Source organism: Heterodontus francisci, chromosome 6 (assembly GCF_036365525.1).
Source record: "Heterodontus francisci isolate sHetFra1 chromosome 6, sHetFra1.hap1, whole genome shotgun sequence".
Classification (NCBI taxonomy): Eukaryota; Metazoa; Chordata; class Chondrichthyes; order Heterodontiformes; family Heterodontidae; genus Heterodontus; species Heterodontus francisci.
This window is the reverse complement of record NC_090376.1, coordinates 39,849,407-39,875,435: the sequence shown is the minus strand read 5'-3', so window position 1 is coordinate 39,875,435 and position 26,029 is coordinate 39,849,407. Positions and strand designations below refer to the sequence as shown.

The 26,029-nt window shown below is 43.6% G+C and overlaps 1 protein-coding gene across 5 annotated transcripts in view; it reads left to right on the top strand.

Annotated features, from left to right (window-relative positions):
* Nucleotides 1–26,029, top strand: part of LOC137371258 (protein furry homolog) — a 532,970-nt gene that overhangs the window by 161,211 nt on the left and 345,730 nt on the right. For all 5 annotated transcript variants that reach the window (XM_068033517.1, XM_068033516.1, XM_068033514.1 and 2 more), the window contains exons 5-12: nucleotides 4,056–4,146; nucleotides 5,332–5,411; nucleotides 5,500–5,580; nucleotides 9,151–9,319; nucleotides 10,275–10,367; nucleotides 10,454–10,552; nucleotides 11,700–11,801; nucleotides 13,518–13,621. In XM_068033517.1, coding sequence (XP_067889618.1) covers nucleotides 4,056–4,146; nucleotides 5,332–5,411; nucleotides 5,500–5,580; nucleotides 9,151–9,319; nucleotides 10,275–10,367; nucleotides 10,454–10,552; nucleotides 11,700–11,801; nucleotides 13,518–13,621 — 819 coding nt within the window. The remainder of the gene's footprint in view (nucleotides 1–4,055; nucleotides 4,147–5,331; nucleotides 5,412–5,499; nucleotides 5,581–9,150; nucleotides 9,320–10,274; nucleotides 10,368–10,453; nucleotides 10,553–11,699; nucleotides 11,802–13,517; nucleotides 13,622–26,029) is intronic.

Here is a 26,029-nt window from a genome sequence, read left to right as displayed (position 1 = left end):
TTAACAGGCCCTTCGGCCCACCGAGTCTGTGCCGACCATCAACCACCCATTTATACTAATCCTACACTAATCCCGTATTCCTATCACATCCCCATCTGTCCCTATATATTTCCCTACCACCTACCTATACTAGGGGCAATTTATGATGGCCAATTAACCTATCAACCTGCAAGTCTTTGGCATGTGGGAGGAAACCGGAGCACCCGGAGGAAACCCACGCAGACACAGGGAGAACTTGCAAACTCCGCACAGGCAGTACCCAGAATCGAACCCGGGTCCCTGGAGCTGTGAGGCTGCAGTGCTAACCACTGCGCCACTGTGCCGCCCTTGCTGTCATCAGCTGTGTCAAAGGCTGCTGAGGTTGAGAATGATGAGGAGGCAGAGTTTGTCTTTGTTACAGTCACGTAGGATGTCATTTGTGACTTTGATAAGAGCAGTTTCGGTAGTGTGACAGAGACAGAAACCCGATCGGAGGGATTCAAAGATGGAGTTCTGGGGAAAATGGGCACAGATTTGGGAAACGACAACACGTTCATGGGCTTTGGAAAGGAAAGGGTGGTTGGAGATGGGCCAGTAATTGGCAAGGATGGAGGGTCAAGGGTTGTTTTTTTGAGGAGAGGGGTGATGATGGCAGATTTGGAGAGAGGGACCAAACTTGAGAGAGAACCTTTAACAATGTCAGCTAATATTACAGCCAAGAAGGAAAGTTGAGTGGTTAGTCGTTTAGAGGGAATAGGGTCAAGGGAGCACGAGGTGTATCTCATGGACAAGATGCGCTCAAAAAGGGCATGAGGCGAGATAGGAGAGAAACCAGAGAAGACAACAAGTTCAGGGCTAGGGCAGGGGGAGCCTGAGAAGTAGTTTGGCTCGGGGAAGGAAAGGAACTGACGGAGGCAGCTGATCTCAATCTTGGTGATGAAGAAATCCATAAGCTCCTCACACTTGTTGTTTTAGGTGAGAGTGGAGGCAACAGGGGAGAGGGGTTTATAAATGGATGATGCTGGAATAGTAAGCAGTTTTTACAGACAAGAATAGGACCTTGTATGTGATCTGGCCTGATCTGGCAGTGAATGGCGAAACCAGTTGTCCACTATATCCATTCAAGACTGCATCCAATGGACTTAAGGGAGTAGAGATGATGGCCGTACTAGGGGAACAGCCAAGGTGAGAGAGAGTAATGATTTTAATGGGGACTAGGGCACCAAAGATGGAAGTGAGGGTGTTGTTGAGCAGATCGGTAGCTGCCGAAATGTCCTTGTGAATGGAGGGCCAAGGTGGTGAAAGGTATAGCTGGGTGGGGAGGCATCAATTAGGAGGAAAGTGCCATCAGCCTCACCCATGCTTCCGTTAAAGCAATTGTCCACAGTAAGTTCATGGATTGCTAGGGCTTTGTTTGCGAGTGAATGGATATTCTGGAGGGAGATGCGGAGAGAAGCGGTGATAGCTGGACCCCTGGCAGAGTACATAGGAGCAGCACTGGGAAAGGTGTCTTGGACAGGGAGGAGATTGGCAAGATCAGCCCCCAGCCGGCATGCTTGGCAGGAAGGTCGACAAGAGAGTAGGATGGGGTATTTGGAGTTGCAGCTCATGAGGAGGCAGTGATGAGTGCCTCGATTGGCCCTTTGGAGAGTGCCAAGAAAGACACAAAGGGGAAGCTGCAGGCTTATCTAAGAGAGAGTCAAGCCGAGTACAGTGGTCCGATAGCAGGAAGGTTGAGGAATACTGAAGGTTGGGGTAAGGATTTGGAAAGGCAGAGTACCCAAGAAGGGAGAAATGAAAGGAGCTATAATGACAGGAGAGAGGATCTAGAAGGGGCAGAGAGAAAAGAAGTAAAAAGAGGGAGGAAAATAATAAAGTAGAAGTGGAGGTGATGGGCTCGGGTCAAGAGCAGCAGCCAAAGTGTGCACGCAAATGGGCCAAATATGAGACCACGATTTTGAACAGTCTGGTTCGGCCTCAAATAGTTGCCAGGGAAAGGGATGAAGTCAATAGCAAGGGAGCGAAGTATGTAGTGAGGAACAAAATGATGGCTTTGATTTTCACAATATTTAATTGGAGGAAATTTCTGCTCATTCACTACTGGATGGCAAATAAGCAGTCTAATAATTTAGCAGCAGTGAAAGAGTCAAGAGAGCCTAAGATGATTAATGGTTTGATTGATCTTCAGCTGCAGGTCACAAACTTGGTTTTGTTTGACTCTCTAATGTGATTTTCAAGTTTAATTAAGAAAGAAAGAATTTGCATTTATGTAGCGCCTTTCATGTCCTCAAGATAGCCCAAAGCAGTCCACAGCTTTGAATGAATTACTTTTGAAGTGTAGTAAGTGTTGTTATGTAGAAGAAGAGGACTTGCATTTATATAGCACCTTTTATGACCACTGACTGTCTCAAAGCTCTTTACAGCCATTGAAGTACTTTTTGTAGTGTAATCACTGTTGTAATGCAGGAAACGCAGCAGCAAATTTGCAAGCACCCGTAAACAGCAATGTGATAACCCGATAATCTGTTTTTTGTAATGTTGATTAAGGAATAAATATTGGCTGGGACACCAGGGATAGCTTCTCTGCTCTTCTTCAAAATAGCACCAAAATACATCCATCCTAGCAAGATGATGGGGCCTCAGTTTAACGTCTCATCCAAAATTGTCCCTCTGTCAGTGCAGGGCGCCCGTAGTACTGCACTGGAGTGTGAGCCTTGATTTTTTGTGCTCAAGCCCTGGAGTAGCACTTGAATCCATAACCTTCTGACTCAGAGGCGAGAGTGCTATCACTAAGCCACAGCAGAAACTGTTGGCAAATATGATGCCAACTTGCACACAGTAAGGTCCCACCTAAACAAATAATATCAATATCAATAACAAATTAACTTGTTTGGTGGCATTGGTTGAGGAATACAGGTCAACAAATCAGAGGATTCCCCTCGTCGTCTTCAAATAGTGCCATAGTGTATTTTATGTCCACCTAAACAAGTAGATTTGAACCTTGATTTGGCATCTCATCTGAAGGTAATGTGCCGAATTTTTAAAAGGCCATGGAGACAGGACAGGAGGAGGAAAGGGCTACTAATTTCCAATACTGGTCGCGTGCTGGTCTCCTTCCATGGTTGCCATGGTCCCACCTCTGGGCCTTCTTTGTTCCAGGAGGAGCAGATGGTGATGGCTACCCACCCGCAAGCGCCAGGTAGCCTATTAGACCAATTAAATGGCCTATTAAGGCCGCAGAGAAGAAGCCAACTGGAATTTTCCAGGCAGCTTGCAGGCCCCCCACTGTGATCGAAACACATAGAGTCAGCCTCCCAGTGGCAGACTGGGTGGAGGGTGACCAGCGTTCCATCCCACCATGGACTCCCCTGCACCCGCCTTGGCCGTCGGGCCACAGCTGCAACAGCTGGCTGTCCAGTGAAGGGGTTGCCCTCCTCAATAACGGCCTGGCAGCAGTGGCCTTTTTAACAGTGAAAATTTATAAAAGTCTCTTCAGAAGGCCTCCTATTCGCCATCCAGCCTCAGGAGCCTGCCTGGCCTCCTTATTTGGACAGTGACCACGCACCCTGGCTACTAATTGGCCAGCTGGTCAAAGATCGTGTCGATGGTGAGGCACTGATGCAGTGCAGGTTTGGGACCCAGGAATTCACCCGACATCAGGGTCCCGACCCCAGAACAAAAGTCTATTCTGATACCCCCAGCAATGGAGCACTTCCTCAGCATTGCACTGGAATGTCGGCCTAGATTGTGTGTTCATCCAAAAGGGAGCAGCCCTCTTGTCTATAAGTTAGAGTACTGCCACTGAGCCCAAACTGACTCCAATATGATCTGTTCCTGGGGAAATTTCTCTATATATTGCAAATAGCTTTCTTTTGTTTCTTTATGCTTTTTTGGGGGACCTGTGACAAAGTAATTTGAGACTGATACTTGAACTGGAACAGACAGGAAGTACATACTAAACACACAAGTTTTATTTTTTAGATGTTATGCATTTGCATTTGATAAACTGGTCATCATTTGTATGTCACTGGACAATTCAAGTAAATACAATTCAGTTTTAACTTTTGTTCTTTCAGTGATGAACAGCAAAGGGATTATCTCCTAGAGAGAAGGGATCTAGCAATTGATTTTATTTTTTCTCTGGTATTAATTGAAGTTTTAAAACAGGTAAGTAACAGTTTTCTATTTTGTGTGTGTACTTACATGTTGAATTCTTCAATGTCAACCATTCTTTACAAATACGAGAGTTTCAAATATTAAGTATGGCAACAATAAATTGTGCCATAAAAATATCTTTACTTTACTGTTAGGTTAATTAAAGTTGTATTTGAAAAATGCAGTTACACCTCATGGTGATCCAGCAAGTGAATATTGTGGAGATCTGTGGAGGAGCTTGAATCCTCTGCCTGGCACCACAAAAATGTTAAAAAGAAAAGCAAAACTTCACCCTTTCCAGAGCACACCATTAAGGACTGCTGGTTAGGCTACCCAACACTTTGTATAACTGAGCCCAACATGCATACTGCATGCATTTACAAGAAAATTGCAATCAGGATCCCACAATCTGCATAGAATATTTAAATACCTTTCTGCTGGGCACCAATTTAAAGACCTGACTGAAAATTAAATAGACTTTGGACATTAAAGGGATGTCCAAGATGCCCACCCAATTTTCCATTGCCAGTTGCTAGTTTTTCAAGCCAATCGGAGGGCCAGCAGCTAGATGCCCACCCAGTTTTCTGTTGCCGCTTGCCAGTTTTTCAAGCCAATTGGAGAGCCAGCAGCTCTGCAGTACCAGCAGCGCCAATGGGAGTGCTGGCCACTGCTGGTACTGCAGGAGGCCCACAGTGCCGAAGATGGAGGTGACCCCGAGACACAGGTACTGGGGTTGGGGTCACTGGGGCCATTCAGGTAGGCCCTGGCAACAGGCTGTGGGGGGATGGTTGGTGAGGGTGGGTGGAGGGTCTTACCGAGGGACGGGGGCAGCCATTCCCTTGGGGGGCCCTCCAGGGGCCATGGATTGTCCCCAAAGGAGGGAACCCCCTGATCTCGCTAGGCATCTCCACATGGTGGCAGGCTCCGTCAGCTTCCATAAAATTGGAGCGGAGGCGTGAAGTGGCCCTTAATAGGCCCTTTAATTGGCCACTTAAGGGCCTTAATTGGCCTGGGGTGGGAAGGCCATCCTTGACCTTTCCTGCCCAGACAAAGTGGCATGGACAACGTCAAGCATGGCACCCCTTGCCATTTTTTTTGCACCACCACTTCCGTTCCTGTCTCCAAAGGCAAGATAAATTCCTACCCGATGTTTTCTGTTCAAGTATAGATTAAAAACTATATTTTATTCCTTTTCAGATTTCACTTCATCCTGTGCCAGACAACTTGGTCCATGAAGTTATTAACTTGGCATTCAAGCACTTTAAATATAAAGAGGGGTAAATATATATTCTCATTAATAAATTTATTCAGTAATTTTCCATGTATTTTTTATTGCTGACACTATACACATTGTTTTTTGTTTAGTTACCTTGGTCCCAACACTGGAAATATGCATATTATAGATGATTTATATGCAGAAGTAATAGGTGTTCTGGCTCAATCAAAGTGAGTACTACACAACTTTTTACAGTAATTGATAAGTTTCGGATATGCAATAACAGGTAAGGATTGTTTCCACTTATATTATCAAGAATTTTATATCACAGTAACTGTAATATCTTCACAAAATGAAAGACATTGGCCTGGAATTTCCACAGAGCTGCTACCACTCTTTCACCGTATCTTTGCTGCAAGTGCAGCATAAACACCAGAGCTAATTTTAGCTCCCAGTGGAATCTTTGAGCAGCAGATGAAGACAATCCAGGGTGGAATGTGAATCAGAAGCCTGACAGATTTTAACTGCTGGGTTTCATTGGAATCCTTCCAGTCAGCTGCTTAACCGCTTCAGGCAGAAAGTGGCAGCTGGTCAGTGAAAATCAGGTGGCCCAGAGACTGCCTGCCAGAATTGGAAGAAGGCTGACAGCAACAAAATATGTCCAAGAGGTGGGGTATTTGTACAGTCTCATGGTTTAGAAGAGAACCCAGAGCAGAAAAGGCTCAAACATTTATTGTGCGGCCCAGAACAGAGCACCTGTTTATTTTGATGTAACGCAGAATGGTTATACATACGCCTTGCCAACATTTTAGGAGCTCAACTAGAAAATAATGTTTTAATTAATATTTATATTATATAAAATATAATAAATTATATAAAAGAAATGTAAGTTATAATAACTAATTTTGCCAGTAGATATTCTTTAGTACATGAGTATTGAATTTTCGACTTATACCTGAAATTGATTTCAAAATAGTTGACTGAAAATAAACCTTGTTTATGTGCTTAGAGGCGCAGGGCAAAGCTAGAATATTTAATGAGTACTTCATATTGGTGCTTACTAAGGAAGAGGAATCGGACAAACTATCAGTTGAAGCGGAGAGAGTACAGGCAATGGAGTGGGTAAACATTGAGAGTGAGGAGGTCCTGGAAAGGATGGCCTTGCTTAGGGTAGATAAGTCACCTGGTCTGGATAGCTTGCATCCCAGGTTGCTAAATGACGTGGGGGTGGTAAGAGAGGAAGGGCTTGCTATAATCTTCCATTCTTCCCTAGATATGGGGGAGGTGCCAGAGGATTGGAGAGTGGCAAATGTGACACCCTTATTCAAGAAAGGATGTAAGGACAGTCCTAGTGGGCCAGTCAGTTTAACATCAGTGGTGGGTAAGGTTTTAGAAACAATTATCAGGGAAAAAATCAACAGACACTTGGAGAGGTTTGAGTTAATTAAGGATAGCCAGTACGGATTTGTAAAAGGCAGATCATGTTTGACTAATTTTTACCGATTTGATGAAGTAACAGAGAAGGTTGATGAAGAGAATGCGGTGGATCTTGTCTATATGGATTTTAAGAAAGTGTTCGACAAAGTACCACATAAAAGGCTGGTTAACAAAATTGAGGCTCATGGAATAGGTGGGTCAGCGTCCAATTGGATAAGAAAAACTGGCTTAAGGACAGAAAACAGCGAGTCATGGTAAATGGTTGTTTTCAGACTGGAGGATGGTAGACATTGGTGTTTCCCAAGGGCCAGTGCTAGGACCACTGTGTTTCTGTTATATATAAATGACTTGGCTCTTGGAATACAGAGTAGAATATCAAAATTTGCCAATGATACCAAACTACAAGGTGTGGTCATAAGATCATAAGAACTAGGAGCAGGAGTAGGCCCCTCGAGCCTGCTCCGCCATTCAATAAGATCATGGCTGATCTTTTCGTGGACTCAGATCCACTTACCCGCGCTCCCACCGTATCCCTTAATTCCTTTATTGTTCAAAAAGATATCTACCTTAGCTTTAAAGACGTTTACTGAAGAAGCGTCAACTACTTCACTGGGCAAGGAATTCCATAGATTAACAACCCTCTGGGTGAAGAAGTTCCTTCTTAATTCAGTCCTAAATCTGCTCCCTCTAATCTTGAGGCTATGCACTCTTGTCCTAGCTTCACCTGCCAGTGGAAACATCCTCTCTACTTGTATCTTATCTATTCCCTTCATGATTTTATATGTTTCTATAAGATCCCCCCTCATTCTTCTGAACTCCAATGAATATAATCCCAATCTACTCAGTCTCTCCTCATAAGCCAACCCCCTCAACTCCGGAATCAACCTAGTGAACCTCCTCTGCACCCTCTCCAGTGCCAGTATATCCTTTCTCAAGTGAGGAGACCAAAACTGCACACAGTACTCCAGGTGCGGCCTCACCAGTACCTTATACAGCTGCAACATAACCTCTCTGCTTTTAAACTCAATCCCTTTAGCAATGAAGGACAAAATTCCATTTGCCTTCCTAATTACTTGCTGTACCTGCAGACCAACCTTCTGCGATTCATGCACAAGGACACCTAGGTCCCTCTGCATAGCAGCATGCTGCAACTTTTTGCCATTCAAGTAATAATCCTTTTTACTGTTACTCCTACCGAAATGAATGACCTCACATTTATTAACATTGTATTCCATCTGCCAGACCTTTGCCCACTCACTCAATGTATCTATGTTCCTCTGCAAAGTTTCACAAGTCATCTGCACACTTTGCTCTGCCACTCATCTTAGTGTCATCTGCAAACTTTGACACCCTACACGTGGTCCCCAACTCCAAATCATCTATATGTGGTAAACAGTGAGAATGATACAAACTGGTTGCAACAGGACGTAGATAGGCTTGCAGAATGGGCAGACAAGTGTCAGATGGAATTTAATACAGAGAAGTGTGAGGTGATGCATTTTGGCAGAAGGGATAGGGTGAGGCACAGTTCTAAAGTGTGCGCAGGTTCAGAGGGACGTGGAGTTGCATGTGCATCAATCTTTGAAAGTGGCAGGACATGTTGAGAGAATGTTAATAAAGCATATGGGATCTTGGGCTTCATAAATAGAGGCATAGAGGACAAAAGCAGGGAAGTTATGCTGAACCGTTGTAAAGCTCTGGTTAGGCCACAACTAGAGTATTGCATCCAGTTCTGGTCACCACACCTCAGGAAAGATTTGAGGGTGCTTCAGAGGGTGCAGAGGAGATTTGCCAGAATGGTTCCAGGGATGAGGGATTTTATTTACAAGGTTAGGTTGGCAAATCTGGGGTTGTTCTCCCTGGAGCAAAGGAGATTGAGGGAAGATTTGATAGAGGTGTACAAGATTATGACAGGCTTAGATAAGTTAACTAATACTACAAGGACTAGGGGACACAAATTTAACATTTTGGGCAAGAGATGCAGGGGGAATGTGAGGAAGAACCTCTTTTATGCAGTGAGTGGAACTTGCTATCCATGAGGGTGGTGGAAGTGGAGACAGTCAATGATTTCAAAAGGAAATTGGATGGGCACTTGAAGGAAATAAACTTGCAGAGCTACAGGGATCAAGCAGGAGAGTGGGACTGACTGGATTGTTCCATGGAGAGCCGACATCGACTCAATGAGCCAAAGAGCCTCATTCTATGCCATAAATGACTGTATAACTTGAAATGTGACAAATTGTATTAGAATTAAATCAGCCTGAGCTACTGAACGATTTACAAAATATCACTTATATATATCTTTTAAAAAAAATAGCAACTGAAAACAAATAATGGAAAGAATCGTGTCTTTCACCTTGTAGGTTTCCAGCTGTGAAAAAGAAATTTATGTCAGAACTTAAGGAACTACGTCAGAAAGAACAGAACCCATATGTAGTTCAAAGCAGTATTAGTCTCATAATGGGTATGAAGTTCTTTCGAATTAAGATGTATCCTGTGGAGGACTTTGAAGCCTCTTTCCAGTTTATGCAGGTAATTAAGTTTGACTCATGAAGCTTCTTTAGTTATATTACTTGTACCATAATATTTTAGCATCAAAGTACAGTGGCATCAAGGGGTCGATTTTAACTCCTAGTGGGTTTCTGGTATGAAACTTCAGCAGTCAGTTAATTTCCTGGATACCTGTGGCAGAATGAGGTCATGCTGATTTTAACCGGTGAGCCTTATTAATATGCCACCTGCCGATTTCCCACCCGGAATATATTGCGGCCTGATGATATTCAGGTAAATGTGATGACAGGGGTACCTGTTGGGGGGGAGGGGGTGGGAAACCATGTCAGGGGAGGCCAGGCTTTCCATGTGTGGCTTGGAGGAACATTCCTGTTCCTCCTGGCTGCACGAAAGAACGTGAGAAATTTACCTTGAATGGCCTCTTCTACTTTCAATCTTCTAACAGGCCTTCGTCTTTTGGGCAACTTTCCCACTAAGGCCAGAATTTAAATTGCAGTCTGAGACTAATAACATCATCAGACCTCGAATTGCATATTTAAAGACAGATCCTGCTGGCAGTGGAATAGAAAAATAAATCAGGCAGTTTCTAAAACTAGCTGCCAATTCACTATGTGCTTATTTCATACTACTTCTGAAGACTTTATTTCATTCCCTGAAGTGTTTAATTTCAAATAATTTTTGGAAATACATTATTTGAAATACACATTGAGTACTTATTGAATAACAGTCCCAAGATACTTCATAGCAAAAGCTAGTTATGGCAATCAAAAAAACTGCAAAGTTTTATTTTATAATACTAGTAAATATGCATTCTGAATAATTTACTTATGAAAGTTACTGATTGTTGTATATAGATTTACAGTTGAAATTGTTTGTTTGACTTTTAACAAGATGTTAAAGCATTAACAATAAAATCATCTATGCAATGTTTTCTTTAGACGTACACTCCTGCTTTTATTTTGATTTGTTTCCTTAGGAATGTGCACAGTATTTTTTGGAAGTTAAGGACAAAGATATCAGGCATGCACTAGCTGGTCTTTTTGTGGAAATTCTATTTCCAGTGGCTGCAGTGAGTATAGTCAATTATATTAAATCTTAAATTGTGTTGAATAAGTTGCAAAGCAAATATATAGCATTTCTTTTTATATTTTTCAGGCTGTTAAAAATGAAGTAAATGTACCATGTCTTCGAAATTTTGTGGAGAGCCTCTATGATACAACATTAGAATTGTCAACACGCAAAAAGCATTCATTGGTGAGTAAACCCTTCCATTCACTAATGTAGAATTTTACAGTATTCATTCTTGAGAAAGCTGAAGGTAGGTTGTGGGTTACAAACAATTGTTTCATAATTTTACCATGGTCGTCTGGGATGTATGGATATAAAATTGGAGCATCAAAAGTATATCATAAAACTTAAGAGTGACACTGAGGTATCCATTATTTTTAAGAGTGTGTATAATGTGAATATAATGTGGAGAATGTTTTCAGGCTATTATTTCTGCCAGCATTGGGTATCAAAGCAGTTGCTGGCAGTTTACCCATGTCCACACTTCAAGATTAATGATTATTAAGTCACCAGTAATCCTAAAGTTTATTACTGTGAATGAACACAATAAGTATATATTTTCTTTAAATTTAAAATGTGATTTCTGGTTGCTAACTTACCAACATTATTAAGTGATAAGAATAGGAGACCTACCACTATTGATCAGTAATGTAACTGTAAACTGGTTTTTACACTGTGATTTGGGCAAAATTCACTGGCAGACAACCAAGGCACTCCTAGACTGTTCAAGTGGACATAAAGGATCTGTGGCACTCCACCAAGAAGCACAGAGAGTTTTTCCTATGTCCTGGCTAGGGTTCCCAACCTTCCCGGATTGTCTTCTAATCTCTAGGATTAATCTCCCGGAATTTGCTACAAACAACCTGGTAGGAAAACCATCAGGGCATTAAAAAAAGATTTTTTCATTGAACATTTCCATTTATTAGTTACACAAGTATTGGAGATAGAGTAAAAAGGTTGTTTGATTGACAGAATTCACTCAATTGGGTAATGAAGAGTCTATTTACTTTCCAGTTACTGTGGAAAGGCTGTGCAAATAGACGTGTCGGGTGACCAGTGGTAGCAGTGTGGAGGCAAGGTGGTTGACAGCAGATGCTCATGTGTTGAAACGTCTAATGTGTACAATTAGCACTGACAACCCCAGGCCTGTCCAACATCTGTCCCTTAACCAATATCACCAAAAATGGATTAACTAACTAGTCATTCATCTCATTGTTTTTTGTGCGACCTTGCTGTGAAGCTCTTTGGGGAAACTCCTGAGAATATAAAAGATGTTCTGTATCTATCTACATATACAAATTATTTCTAATATTTTTCTTTGTTTATTTCATAGGCTTTGTTCCCTTTGGTAACCTGCCTGCTCTGTGTCAGCCAGAAGCAGTTCTTTCTCATTCGATGGCATATCTTCCTGAACAATTGTTTATCCAATCTCAAAGTCAGTAAAACCATTTCTAATCAATTCTTTATGTGCAGTGACTGCAGGGTGGACTTTGTTTTATACTCCACATATAGCTTCCAGAGAACTCCAAGTCTCATGTAATATTGTATAGAAGTCATGAAATCTTTGAAGTAATCAACTTAGTACATTGTCTGGTAGAAATTACGAACTAGTCACAGGTGTGACTATGGAGACACTGTTTTAGCCACATGCACTAATTTTAGTAGAAAACACTAATATGCAATGCAGGTGAATGTATTTCATATGTCTATTTACTTGACAAATATCTACCAGCATTCAATGTGCAACTTTACAGTCTTCCTTTTTCACTAACGTTTGGACATCTGGCATAAGACAGCACACCTTAGTGCAGCATCTAGGTTTCTACCCAGCACTTGCAAGCAGTACTTTGACCATGACAGTGATTGCTGAGAAAGTTGACTCTCACAACGAGGTGCAGCATACAGCCCTGCTGTCCATCCAGAATGTGGTTGGATGTTGCTTGCTCTTTGCCATGATGGGCTGGATTTTACGGAGCCCTCGATGTCTGGATCCGTGGCAAGGGAGGCATGAAGATTGCCTCGGATGAGGCCTGCCACAGACCACAACGCCGGCAGGGCCCATCCCGATATTGCCAGCGGCGGCGAGGCCTCATGGCGGCCTCCCCCCGCCGCTCAGCAATGGGATTGCTATTTAAACATTTAAATAAATTAACTTACCTGAATAACTGAGTCTCCTGTCGCCTCCTGAAGTCCCACCACGATCTTCACCCCGGCAGCCGGCACTACCGTGCTTTCAGATCCCCATCGGGGGAAACGAGGTACAACACTGGTGGGGAGGTGGGAGGTGGTAAGTTTCTCAGAACGGGCGGTGGGGGAATGGGGTCAACTGAACGTCATGGGTGTAGGGGTTGGTGGGAAGGGTCATAGTTTAAAGTTTGTGCAGTTTTGGGGGGGAAGGTCAGCTTGTGAAGGTAAGTGTTTTGGGGGAAAGAGCAAATAATTAATTTCATTGCTATTGGGGGGATGGGAGAGGAACGAAAGAAATGTGTTTGTTTATTTTAATTCAATGTCACTTTAAATATTTAAATGTCCCGGTAGAGCTGACAGCCCTTTAAAAATGACGCCAGCGCCTGTGCACAGGCAGCTGACGCCATTGCCGGGGATGGACAGCCCGCCCCCTCCACGTGATCGGGGTGGGGGTGGTGGCCCGCCCTGGCTATTTAATCTTTTCGCCATTTTTTCGCCCGCCACCGATATCAGCAGTGGGCTTATAATATTCATCCCAGTGTGTCCAGTTGGAGCTGCTCGTTCTTGCTTGATTTGGTTTCTCCTGAAATCTTGGAGTGGTTATTCCGATTGGTAGAGCTTACCAGGATGGCATTTTCCAATCCGTACAATGTTGCAGGTGTTTTCATGGTGCTGAAGTCCAATCTTTTGACCCATGCTACAACACCATTGTATCAGGTGACCAATGAATGGTGACCGAGAAAGTAAAGCACACGCAGGATCAGAAAGCACTCATACAATTACTCTTTATATATTAAATTTTAATACATGGCACCCTTATTGCTTAGTTAATACTGGTAAATTGTCTCGTGTGGTATTCAGCCATACACAGCAGGAAAGTCCCAAGCTTATTTCAGATAGGGCTTTTTAGTAACAACAAAATATATAGACAAACTGCTTAATGACTTCATCTTTTCTCTTTCAGAATAAAGATCCCAAAATGGCTCGTGTTGCACTTGAATCACTGTACAGACTATTGTGGGTGTACATGATAAGGATCAAATGTGAAAGTAATAATATGACACAAAGGTAATAGAAATTTACGTTATTAAGGAACCATAACGAATATGCCAGATTTTAAAGACCTTGGCTATATTTTTCTTCGATTTTTACTTAACCTGCCCGACAAGAATGGGGCAGATTTGGCTAAAATACAACCTGTTTGATTTTACTCTCTATTAACTTCAATGTTCTCGCCTGGCATTTTAGGTTAAAATCGGGGGGTTCTCCCTGCCAATTTTAATGAAAACTGGTTATCAGTAAGGAAAAGTTTTAACATAGTTAGAAAGTGCTGAAGGGCAATTTATTCACGTTTTATTTTGCTGTAAGTGAAAAGGGTAACAGAAAAGGAAAAATAAATTTTTTGCCTTTAGGACCATAACAAAATCATTAATGGATTTCTGTAGCATTCTGTAGCTACTTGATCAAATCAAAATGCCCCTGTTAGGAACTGGATTTAGTGAGTTCAATGAGGGAAAAGATTTTGAAATATTATCCCAGCAGTGAAAGAAGTGAATCTTACAAATTAGTTTACTGTCTAGCTAGCATGGTTATATCAGCCATTGATAAGTGCATCATAGTGGAGAAGGACCAGAAAGGGAGAGAGTGGCCTCAGAGCATAGAGAGCAAGGAATTCTATGACTTGTATAAGTTACTATCCTAGGCAACAGGACCAGGGAGAGCACCAAGATGTTGCACCATGGACATTTGACAAAATTATTGACTCAGCCATGGAAATGGGGAAATTAATCTGTATATAAAGTATATATCCAATCTAATGCCATCAAAATATAATCCAATTTAAAACACATTTCTGTCCCCCTCTCCCTCCCTCTCTCCCTCCCTCCCTCCCTCTCCCTCTTTCCCTCTCCCTCATGCTCTCTGCTCACTCCCTCTCCATTTCTCCCTCTCCATTTCTCCCTCTCCATTTCTCCCTCTCCGTTTCTCCCTCTCTGTTTCTCCCTCTCACTCTCTTCCTCTCTCCCTTTCTCCCTCCCTCCTTCCCTCCCCCTCTGTCCTGCTCTCTCCCTCCCTCCCTCTCTCGCTCCCTCCTATCTCCCTCACTGTCCCTCTCTCTCCCTCCCTTCATCTGTCTCTCTGTCCCTCTCTCCCTCTCTCTGATAGTTGCAGAGAACGGGAACTCTCAGCTTTGTGATTGGTCAGTTTTTAAAAAAAATCTCTTCCAGTATTTTCACAGCTGACATGTGTTTAGAGCGGGAACAGCAGCTTCCAATTCAAACAGGTGTGGGGTTTTCTGGTGTGCTTTTTAAAAATAAAATCGGAATCCGCCAGAAAACCCCGAACTAGTCCAAATTGGAAGCGCTGTTCCTGCTCTAAACCCATGTTAGCTTTGAAACTGCCAGCTGCAATTTTTTAAAAAACTAACTGCAAGAAAAGTCAATTGGAAATTTCTCATCCCTGAAATTACCAGTCATGGACCTTCAAATGTTTTACCACGGATACCAGTGTCTGAGTGCGGACACGTTGCTGTTCCCTGAACAGGACTACCACAAAACAACTAGTTAGCTAAGATATCAGAGGAGCAGTGCATGAGAAGGCTGAGGATGAACAGAGAACCTGTGATTGAGGTGTATCGCCTATACTATGAACTCCCTCTAGGTCAGTCAAAATATACCAGATACTACTAGTACAGGTAAGGCCATTACTGTCATTAATATTTATGTCACAAAGACCTTCCAGACATCCACAGAGAACATATGAGAGACGCTGTGCCATCAGTAAGGCCTCACATGCAGTGGGCAACTTATTGGAAAATTGTGACTGCACTTGCTTTGATTTTCCAATAAATACCGCCTCTACCCACTGCCCCCAAGATCCCATCAGTGGTATAGGGTTTTGAAAAATTTACCTTTTCTACACAATGAAATAATGCTAGATTGCAAGAAAATTCAAAGTGAATTGATTTTAATAAACTTTTCACTGTTTATGGAGTAGATATTTGATACACAATTAAACTCTCCTTTAATTGATGAAGTAGTACTGGTTGGTGACTGCATAGTCAAGTGGCAGACTGCTGATTTCTCCATCTGCATAGAACTGATGAATTTATATCAACGGCAGACATATTCTTTACTGGTCGCTATGGGCTCATTGTTTTCAGAAACAGTCCCGATTGTGGGTTGTGCAAGGTTACTACTGTCACTAATGGAGGAATGTAGAACTGTCGATAACATGCATGCCAACTAGCTTTTTCTATCCTGCTCCATGAATACCACTGCTGGATGTCATCACCATATAATGCTCATGACCTGAGTCAGCATAAAACATGGACATTTGTGAAGTTTCAAATTCTCTCCCTGATTATAACCAATCTCCAAGAGATTTGAAGTTGGCCACTTTTCATCATGGAATTTGGATCCTAAAACCTCCATTTCTGTGCACCCTCCAGGTCCAAACCCTCAAATTCTTCTTTCAGACTGTTTGTATCTTCCTATCTTCAAGCTCTCAAGCTGCCTTGATGTCCTGGGCTCATCCAGGTCCCAAGCTTCCCCAAGTTGCTTTGAGACTCTCCTCCAGAGCACAAGCTCTCCCCAGGCTATCTCCAGCTTCAATCTCCTCAAGGTTCTGTGTTCTTCCCCAGTAGGCCTCAGGCCTTCTCCAGGTCTCAAACTCTGCCAGACCTCTTTCAATTCTCAAGTTCTCCCCCAGGTGAGTTTTTCCCTCAGGATTGCTTCAGATTCTGAACTTTCCTCCAAGTTTCAGGCTTCCCTTAAGCCTCTTGCAGCTCCAGGCATCATCCATGATTCAAGTTCTCCCGAAGGCTGCTTTCATTCCCAGGTCTCATCCAGGTTGCTAGCTCTCCCCTGGAATTCTTCTTGGTCTTTTGAACTTGACCTCTCCTGCAGGTTAATTCTACACCCAGGTTGCTTGCAAGTCTAAAACTCACCCCTTGGCAACACCCAGATCTTTTACTATCAGATATTTTTTGTATCTAAGCTTTTAAAAATGCAAAACAGGGACAAGAACCATAACATGGCCTGAATGTTTGGGGACAGGCCAAGCTTATGATTTTGGTTTCAGCAAATGGATATCTTCAATATGTAACATAATAAATTCTCCTGCAAAATGCTGGAAAATGTACCAAATAATTTTTTAAAGATTTTTCACCAGATGGCCCACTTCAAAAATTCCTCACACCACTTCCCAGCACTGCTATATCTCCATAACCAGAGCTCAGTGATTCACCTTATGCTTTCTCCTTTATTTCAGTACAATCTTCTATCCCCATGGGCTGAATTTTATATGTCTGCTCCCAAGAGCCGCAGCAGACGTAAACTATGCTTGTTTTGGAGCCACTGCATTATTAAACACGGCGGCTCATCTAAGTGGCTGAGGCAGATCGCACCCCCCCCCCCCCCCCCCACCCCGCTGATGACTTGGACGGGGCAGGCAGTGCGTCCCCGTCCCTGGAGTCAGGCGTCATTGCGCAGGCGCCGATGCCATTTTTAAAGGGCTTCCAGCCCTTCCATTTAGTTTACATATTTAAAGAAATAGGCATTTTAAATTTAATTTAAAAAAAATGTTTCCAGCCCCTCTCCCACCACCCTTCCCAATAACCATACAGTTCATTCCTTGCACTCCTCCCTCCCACAAAATACTTAACTTGTGTACCTGACCTTCCCCCCTCCCCACTAAAGTTTATAAACTTTTAACTTCAACCCCCTCCCACCATCCCCTAGACCAATCAGAATAGGTTGGCCCAGCTCTCACCCCCACTCCCCCTCACCACCCCCCCACACTGAAATAATTACCTGCTCCCCACCAGTGTCCCGCATTGGATCTCTGGACGTAATATAATTTACAAAACCCTACAATTCTCACTTCTACTCCCTTACTTTCTACATTCTTAGTAATGTTTGTGTGTGTCAGCTCAGTGCTTTTTTGTCTGTACTTTTAGCAGTGGATGTTTTCCTTTATGCCCATATACATGCTGTACTATAGTCTTACAGTCTCTTGTTAAGTAATATAAATTCTTCCTGACCTCCTGACAGTTCTTCCAAGTCATTGCCACTATGTTGGGGGGTGGGTGGGGGTATACTCTTAAGTGTCTATGCTCTTGTCTGGGAGCCCTATCCACTGGAAGCCAAAATAGAAATTCTGACACATGCAACAGAATTTTCCAAGCCTGTTGGATGGGGGTTCAGGGGCAAGAGGAGTGGGAAAGTCACAGAAATTAACATGGGGTTGGGATCCCGATGACATCTTGCCCTCTTCTGGCTTTACCGGGGGCAGCAGTGAAGAACTTCTGTGGGTCTGGTGGGAAGCCGCATGAGGTAGTTTAAAAGACATTTGAGAGCCTTTTTAAGCATGAAATCCCTCTTTCCCAAGTCTGCAACTTAGCAGGTTGGAGAATACCCGTGCACAGCGGGAAGTCATTGTAGAATGAATTGACCTATTACGAGCAATATAAAGGGTGAAACCAGCAAGCCTGTGGTCAACCATTGAAAGACTTGATCAGACAGGACCAGTTCCTTCAACCTAAGCGCACTGATTTCTTTGAGGCCAGCAACTTTGTGCAACCTTTTTCAAGGGACTTGAATACCTCTGAGTGTCATCTCACCTTATTTCCCCTACCATGCGAATGTACCTTGACTGTACCCGAACTATCTCCTTTTTAAAGGCAGTTCATTGTTCTGTTACAGTTTTGTTTGCCAATCTTTGATTCTAATTTACCTGGTTCAGATCCATTCTCACTCCATTGAAGTTGGCCCTCCCTCAGTTAATTATTTTTACTCTGGATTGTTTCTTGTCCTTTTCCCTAGCCAACCTAAACCTTATGATACGATGATCACTGTCCCCTAAATGTTCCCCTACTGACTTTTGATCCACTTGATCTGCCTAATTCCCCAGAACCAGATCCAGTAATGCCTTCTTGCTCATTGGACTGGGAACATACTAATATAGAATATTCTTCTACCTCCACGTCATTTTTCTCCACTATCCCCATATCCCTTGATGTCATTAATATCCAGAAATCTATCGATTTCTGATTTGAACATGCTCAATGATTGAGCTTCCACAGCCCTCTGGGGTAGAGAATTCCACAGATTCACCGCCCTCTGAGTAACAAAATTCCTCCTCCTCTCAGTCTTAACACATTTTAGAAACTCTTGCCCCTCTCTGCCCTTTGCACTATTAATATCTCAGTCTATATTAAGATAATTAAAGTGCCCCACTGTAACTACTCTATAACTCTTGCAATTTCATTGCAAATGTTTTTCTCTTTGCCACTAGTTGGTGGCCTATAAAATACACCCAGCAATGTAATGGTACCTCTATTATTTCTTAGCTCTAACCAGATAGTTTCTGTCCTTGACCCTTCAAGACATCCTGTCTCCAGCACTGGAACGTTTTCCTTCATCAATAAAGCTACCCCTCCTCCTTTCTTTTCTTCCCTATCTTTCCTGAACACTTTGCTGAGTGCAGGTACAGAGGCAAGCGCAATTTGAATATCTCATTCATGGAGGTCAGCACTGGTACCCACCGCCTCTGGAACACAACGCCATTTTGAAAGAGACACTGGCAGCTAGGAAACAGGTCAGGCACACGCTTCCATTTAGTTGCCTGTTGAGCTCATTGAAGAGAGCATTAGCAGGTTTATTAACAGCAGTTTTTAAGTTTTAAAGGCTGGGAATGTGGAGGTAGCCATGGAGGGGAGCATGGCAGGTTGATCTAGAGGTGAAGGCAGCGCGGTGTCATGAGGGCTGTGGGAAGGGCTGATTACAACATTGCAGAGGCCCAAAAAAAGCTCAGCTGCTTCAAAGTCCCGCAGAATGGCCATTGCTGCAGCTATAAAAAGTGCTTTTCTCAGTGGTGAGTAGCAGGAAACTGGAGAGGGATGTGGGCCCGCTGGCATCACTTGGGCAGGGAATGGCCTAGTGAATGCACAAAGCCCAGTTGAGGGACTCCGGATGGGAACAGGCCACCCTGCCATTGGATAGAGCAGCCAGGATGATCTGCGGCAGATTCAACTTCCTGGACAGCAGGAGGCCAGAGGAACACAGCGGGGGACTGCAAGGGGACGAAGGCACTACTCAAGGCATCATGTGCACAGCCCTGCAAATGACAGACTAGCAGTGCTGTAGGAGCCTGTGCCTATCCAGGCAGATGCTCTCTATCCTCTGTACTCTGATCCACAATAACCTGAGACCTCACAGCCCCCATGCAGTCCCCTGTCTGCAGCCGTCAAGATCTCTGTCGTCCTGAATTTCTATGCAACCGGGTTGTCCCAGGGATCAGCTGTGGACCTAGGTGGCATCTCGCAGTCGGCAGCTCATCAGGCAGGTCATGGAGAGAATGAGTCAGGCAACCCTTTAAACCAGCACCGGCTGGGGAGCGGAGTGAGAGAGTCAGGCAGCCCTTTAAACCAACCCCGGCCCGTGGAGTGGAGAGAGTGAGTCAGGCAGCCGTTTAAACCAGCACCGGCTGGGGAGCGGAAAGAATGAGTCAGGCAGCCCTTTAAACCAACACCGGCCAGTGGAGTGGAGAGAGTGAGTCAGGCAGCCGTTTAAACCAGCACTGGCTGGGGAGCGGAGAGAGTGAGTCAGGCAGCCGTTTAAACCAGCACTTGCCTGGGGAGCAGAGTGTGAGAGTCAGGCAGCCGTTTAAACCAGAACCGGCTGGGGAGCGGAGAGAGTGAGTCAGGCAGCCGTTTAAACCAGCACTTGCCTGGGGAGCAGAGAGTGTGAGTCAGGCAGCCCTTTAAACCAGCACTGACCTGGGGAGCAGAGAGAGTGAGTCAGGCAGCCCTTTAAACCAACACTGGCCCATGGCGCAGAGAGAGTGAGTCAGGCAGCCCTTCAACCAGCACCGATCTGGGGAGCAGAGAGAGCGAGTCAGGCAACCCTTTAACCAGCACCAGCTCAGTGGGTGGAGAGTGTGAGGCAGGCAACCCTTTAAAACAGCACCGTGGAACAGAGGGTTAGAGAGAGAGGGGGGACACAGAGGTGGGGGGATAAGAGAGGGTGGGACACAGAGAAGGAGTAGGGAGAGAGACACACACAGAGACACTGGGGAGAGAGGGAAACACAGCGACACAGAGAGAGGGGGGAGAGAGACAGACAGTCAGATAGAGAGAGGAAGAGAAAGAGACATAGAGGGCTGAATTTTACCACCCCCTCGATGCCCTGGGTCACGGCAGGGGGGGCCCAGTAAAATTCTGCGGGGAGAAACCCACCTTAAGCTGCGACGTCAAGAAGAGTCCGCCACATAGGAGGGGGATCCGCAGTGTGGCCCTCACGCCACCTGGCAGCAGCCCTTCATCTGCATATTTAAATCAACCTAAATGATATGTAAATAAATCTGTTCAGTCTTCTTGGAGGTCAGGTTCTCTTTTAAAGTTGCAGGCCCGGGATTTGTAGATTTCTTGGGTAGCTGAATCTTTAGAATCTAGAAATGGGTTATCATTTTCAGTTCTCTGCTGTGCAAGTTGAAGTGTAGAACTCACAGCAGGGTACCTTCTTTGGCTGACTAGATTTCTCCCAGCTCTCAGCTGGACAGTCTTTCATGATGTTTGTCCTGATTCTGTCCCTCTCTCCAGAGAGCTTTATTAAAGTCAAAATCTCTCAGATCTTGCCTCTCTTGGGAGACATAGATCCCCCTCCCTGTGGTGAACGACACTGGCCCAGCATGTGGCTACTTCACACCTTCTTTGTTTCAGAAGAATGCATTCAATTCAAAAATGTCTCAATGGGTTCAGGATGGGTGTAATTGACACCTCTTAGCATGAATGGATCCTTTTGTCCTTACCAGACAGTAAGACAGTTTGAATAAGGGTGAGCAGACTGGCCATGGCACTGTGGTACAGGAAGCCATTCAAGTGGGGGGAGCAAAAAGGAATGTAGTGGTTGTAGGGGATAGTATAGTGAGGGGGGTTGACAGTTCTGTGCAGCCGAGACCGTAAGTGCAGAAGGCTGTGTTGCCTACCTGGTGCCGGGGTTCGAGACATCTGCTCAGGGCTAGATAGGAACTTGGAGTGGGAGGGGGAGGATCCAGTTGTCATGGTCCATGTAGGTACCAACGACATAGGTAGGACTAGGAAAGAGGTTCTGCTTAAACGGTATGAGGAGCTCGGCACCGAATTGAGGAGCAGAACCTCAAGGGTAATAATCTCTGGATTATTACCTGAGCCACATGCCAATTTGCAGAAGGCACGTAAGATTAATGAAATGAATATGTGGCTCAAAAACTAGTATGGAGAAGTGGGTTTCGGTTTGTTGGGCACAGGCACCAGTACTGGGGAAAGTGGGGGTTGGACCGTTGGGACTGTCTGCACCTGAACCATGCTGGGACCAGTGTTCCAGCAAAGCATATAACTAGGGAAGTAGAGAGGGCTTTAAACTAAACGGAGTGGGGGGGGGGGGGGGGGGGGGGAGGGGGGGGGAGGGTGAGGGATCAAGCTTAGTTAGATGTAGCAACTCAAGGGATAGAGTCAGAGCAGGAGAGCAGAATAGTAATATGGGAAATGAAGGTCCGAGAATGGCAGGAAGGGGCAGAGAGAAAAAAACCTAAAACCACACCAACAGTCGAGACTAGATATTACAAAGATAACAAAAAGACAAAACTAAAGGCTCTGTATTTTAATGCACATAGCATTCATCACAAAGTAGACGAACTGAGGGTGCACATTGAAGTATATAAATATGTTCTGATAGCCATTACGGAGATGTGGCTGCAGGATGACAAGGATTGGGTCCTGAATATTGAGGGGTATATAAACTTCAAGGAAGCAAGGTAAAGGTGGAGGGGTAGCACTGTAAGTCAAGGATGGCATTAGTGCAATAGTTAGAGATGATCTTGGTTCAGGAGATAAGGATGTAGGAACGGTTTGGGTGGAGATGATGAATAGTAGAGGAAAGAAGTCACTAGTGGGAGTGGTCTACAGGCCCCCGAGCAGTAGAAGAAATATTGGGTGCTTGTGATAAAGGAATGGCAATAATCATGGGTGATTTTAATCTACATATAAACTGGAAAAATCAGATTGGCAATTGTAGCCTGGAAGAGGAGTTCATAGAATGCTTTCGAGATGGTTTCTTGGAGCAGCAGATTCTCGAACCAACCAGAAAGTAGGTTATATTAAACTTGATATTGTGTAATGTGACAGAATTAATTAATGACCTCAGAGTAAAGGCACCTCTAGGTAGCAGTGACCACAATATGATTGAATTTTACATGCAGTTTGCAAGAGAGAGGAGTGGGTCTATGACCAGTATTTTAAACTTAAATAAGAGCAACGATGTGGGCATGAAAGCTGAGCTAGCTGAAGTGAACTAGGTTACTAGGCTTGGCAACAGATCAGTAGAGAAGCAGTGGCAGACATTTAAGGAGATATTTCAGAATACTCAGAATAAGTAAATTCCTATTATAAAGAAAAATTCTAAGGGGAGGACCCACTATCCGTGGTTAACTAATGAAGTTAAGGAAAGCATCAACCTTGAGGAAAAGGCATATAATTACGCAAAGATGAGTGGCAGTTCAGATGATTGGCCCGAATATAAAGAACGACAGAGAACAACTAAAAGGTTAATCAGGAGAAAGAATTTAAAATATGAAAGGAAGCTAGCTAGAAATCTAAAAACGATAGCAAGAGTTTCTACAGTATTTAAAAAAGAAAAGAGTAAGTAAAGTGAGTATTGGTCCTCGAGAGAGTGAGAAAGGGGAGCTAATAGTAGATAATAAGGAAACGGCGGATGAAATGAACAAATATTTTGCTTCTGTCTTCACTATCGAGGATACCAAAAACATTCCGGCAATAGCTGTAAATCAGGAGATGGAAGGAAGAGAGGAACTTGGTGAAATTACAATCACAAGGGAAGCAGTACTGAGCAAACTGAAAGAGCTGCAGGCGGACAAGTCCCCAGGTCCTGATGGACTTCATCCTAGGGTTGAAAAAAAAGAGGTGGCTAATGAGGTAGTAGATGGGTTGGTGTTAATTTTTCAAAATTCGCTAGATTCTAGAAAGGTTCCATCAGACTGGAAAGTAGCAAATATAACCTGTCTAATCAAGAAGGGGGGGAGGCAGAAAACAGGTAACTATATGCCAGTTAGCTTGACGTCTGTCGTGGGGAAGGTGTTAGAATTGATCATTAAGGAGGTTGTAGCTGGACACTTAGAAAAACTCAGGGTAATAGGGAATAGTCAGCATGGTTTTGTGAAAGGGAAATCATGTTTAACCAATTTGTTGGAGTTCTTTGAAGGAGTGACATGTACTGTGGATAAAGGGGAGCCCGTTGACATACTGTACTTGGATTTCCAGAAGGCATTTGACAACATGCCACGTAAGTTATTGTGCAAAGTAGAAGCTCATGGTGAAGTGGGTAACATATTAACATGGACAGAAGATTGGCTGGCTGGCAGAAAACAGAGAGTATGCATAAATGGGTCCTATTCTGATTGGCAGGATGTGGGTCCCGCAGGGGTCTGTGCTGAGGCATCAACTTTTTACAATTTATATCAATGACTTAGATGAGGGGAGCGATGGCATGGTAGCTAAATTTGCAGGTAACACAGCGATAGGTAGGAAAGTATGTGGTGAAGAGGACATAAGGAGGTTGCAGACTGATATAGATAGGTTGTGTGAGTGGGCAAAAATCTGGCAGATGGAGTATAATGTAGGAAAATGTGAAGTTGTTCACTTTGGCAGGAAGAATAAAAAAGAAGAGTATTACTCAAACAGAGAACGACTGCAAAATTCTGAGGTGCAGATAGATCTAGGTGTTCAAGTCATGAAAGGTTAGTAATGCAGGTACAGCAAGTAATAAAGAAGGCTAATGGAATGCTATCCTTTATTATGAGAGGAATTGAAAATAAAAGTAAGGATGTTATGCTTCAGTTATACAGGGCATTGGTGAGACCACATCTCAAATACTGTAAGCAGTTTTGGTCTCCTTATTTAAGGAAGGCTGTAAATGCGTTGGAGGCAGTTCAGAGGAGGTTTACTAGATTGATACCTAGAATGAGCAGGTTGTCTTATGAGGAAAGGTTGGACAGACTGGGCTTGTTTTCATTGGAGTTTAGAAAAGTGAAGGGAGACTTGATTAAAGTTTATAAGATCCTGAACGGCCTTGACAAGGTGGATGTGGAGAGGATATTTCCTCTTGTGGGTGAGTCCAGAACTAGGGGGCACAATTTTAAAATTAGGGGACACCCTTTTAGGACAGAGATGAGGAGAATTTTTTTCTGTCAGAGGGTTGTGCGACTTTGGAACTCTGTGCCTCAGAAGGTGGTGGAGGCAGGAATATTGAATATTTTTAAGGTGGTGGTAGCTAGATTCTTGTTAGGCAAGGGAATCAAGGGGTCTTGGGGATAGATATGAGTGTGGAATTCAAAACACAAACAGATCAGCCATGATCTTATTGAATGGCGGAGCAGGCTCGAGGGGCTGAATGGCCTACTTCTGCTCCTAATTCGTATGTTTGTATGAATATAGAAGTTTGACCTTCATGGCCATTTTTCAGCACATTGTGCACTTTTTGAAAAGAAATGTTCATTTTTCGAACTCTTCAGTTTGGGTTCTTGTATTTTCAATCACTGCACTTCATGTGAGCGTAACAACAGATAGGGAGCGAGAGAGGGGGGGAGTGAGAGCAGTCAAGATCACTCTTGACAGATGGACATCTATCCAGAAAACTCTGCATCGCCACATCAAGTGTGCGGGCAGACATTGACTACTTGTAGGAGTAAAACCAATGCCAAGTATCTCACTAAATCAATGTTCAACATAGTGACGAGAAAGTAAGTTAATAAATTAGTCTTCTCATTTAATGCTTGTTCACAAAAATTCACATTTTTTTGTTGTTTTGATTAATAGTAAAATAAATTTCTAATGCCTTTATCTTTCTGAAATTTGCTGACTGCCCCCTATGTAGGACAAAAATTGTAATGTCGCCCCTCATGCAAAAAGGTTGGACACCCCTGCAGTTTCCGACCTTCAGACCCTCCCAAAAGACCAGCTTTAAAGAAAAATCAGAACTGTCAGTTTCACTGACAGTTGCTGCGAGTAAGAACTGCTGCTTCTGACCTTTAGGGCAGCTTCGTACTTTTCTGGCAGACTTTTTAAAATAAATCGGAACTGTCAGTTCTGGTGTTAAAATTTACTTCATCCTTCATAATTACATGATGTACTAATTGTATTAAATTCTGAAATTTTGGAATGCTAAGGTCACTTTGGTGATTTTGTACAAATGCATTGGTCCACTGTCATAACAGTAATCAAAGGGAAAACTAATGTTTCTACACATTTGAAGTGGCCTGAAAGCATTTGCATTTATTACAGATTGTTAATAGTGCTATGGAAAAAAATCAGCCTTTTTTATCTTTAATCTTCACTAATTTTCAGACCTTTTGGTCTTTGGCCACTCTCACCCCTGGTCGACAATTGAGGAGGGTGACTGTGAGGAATTGGAGCCAGAGGGCTGT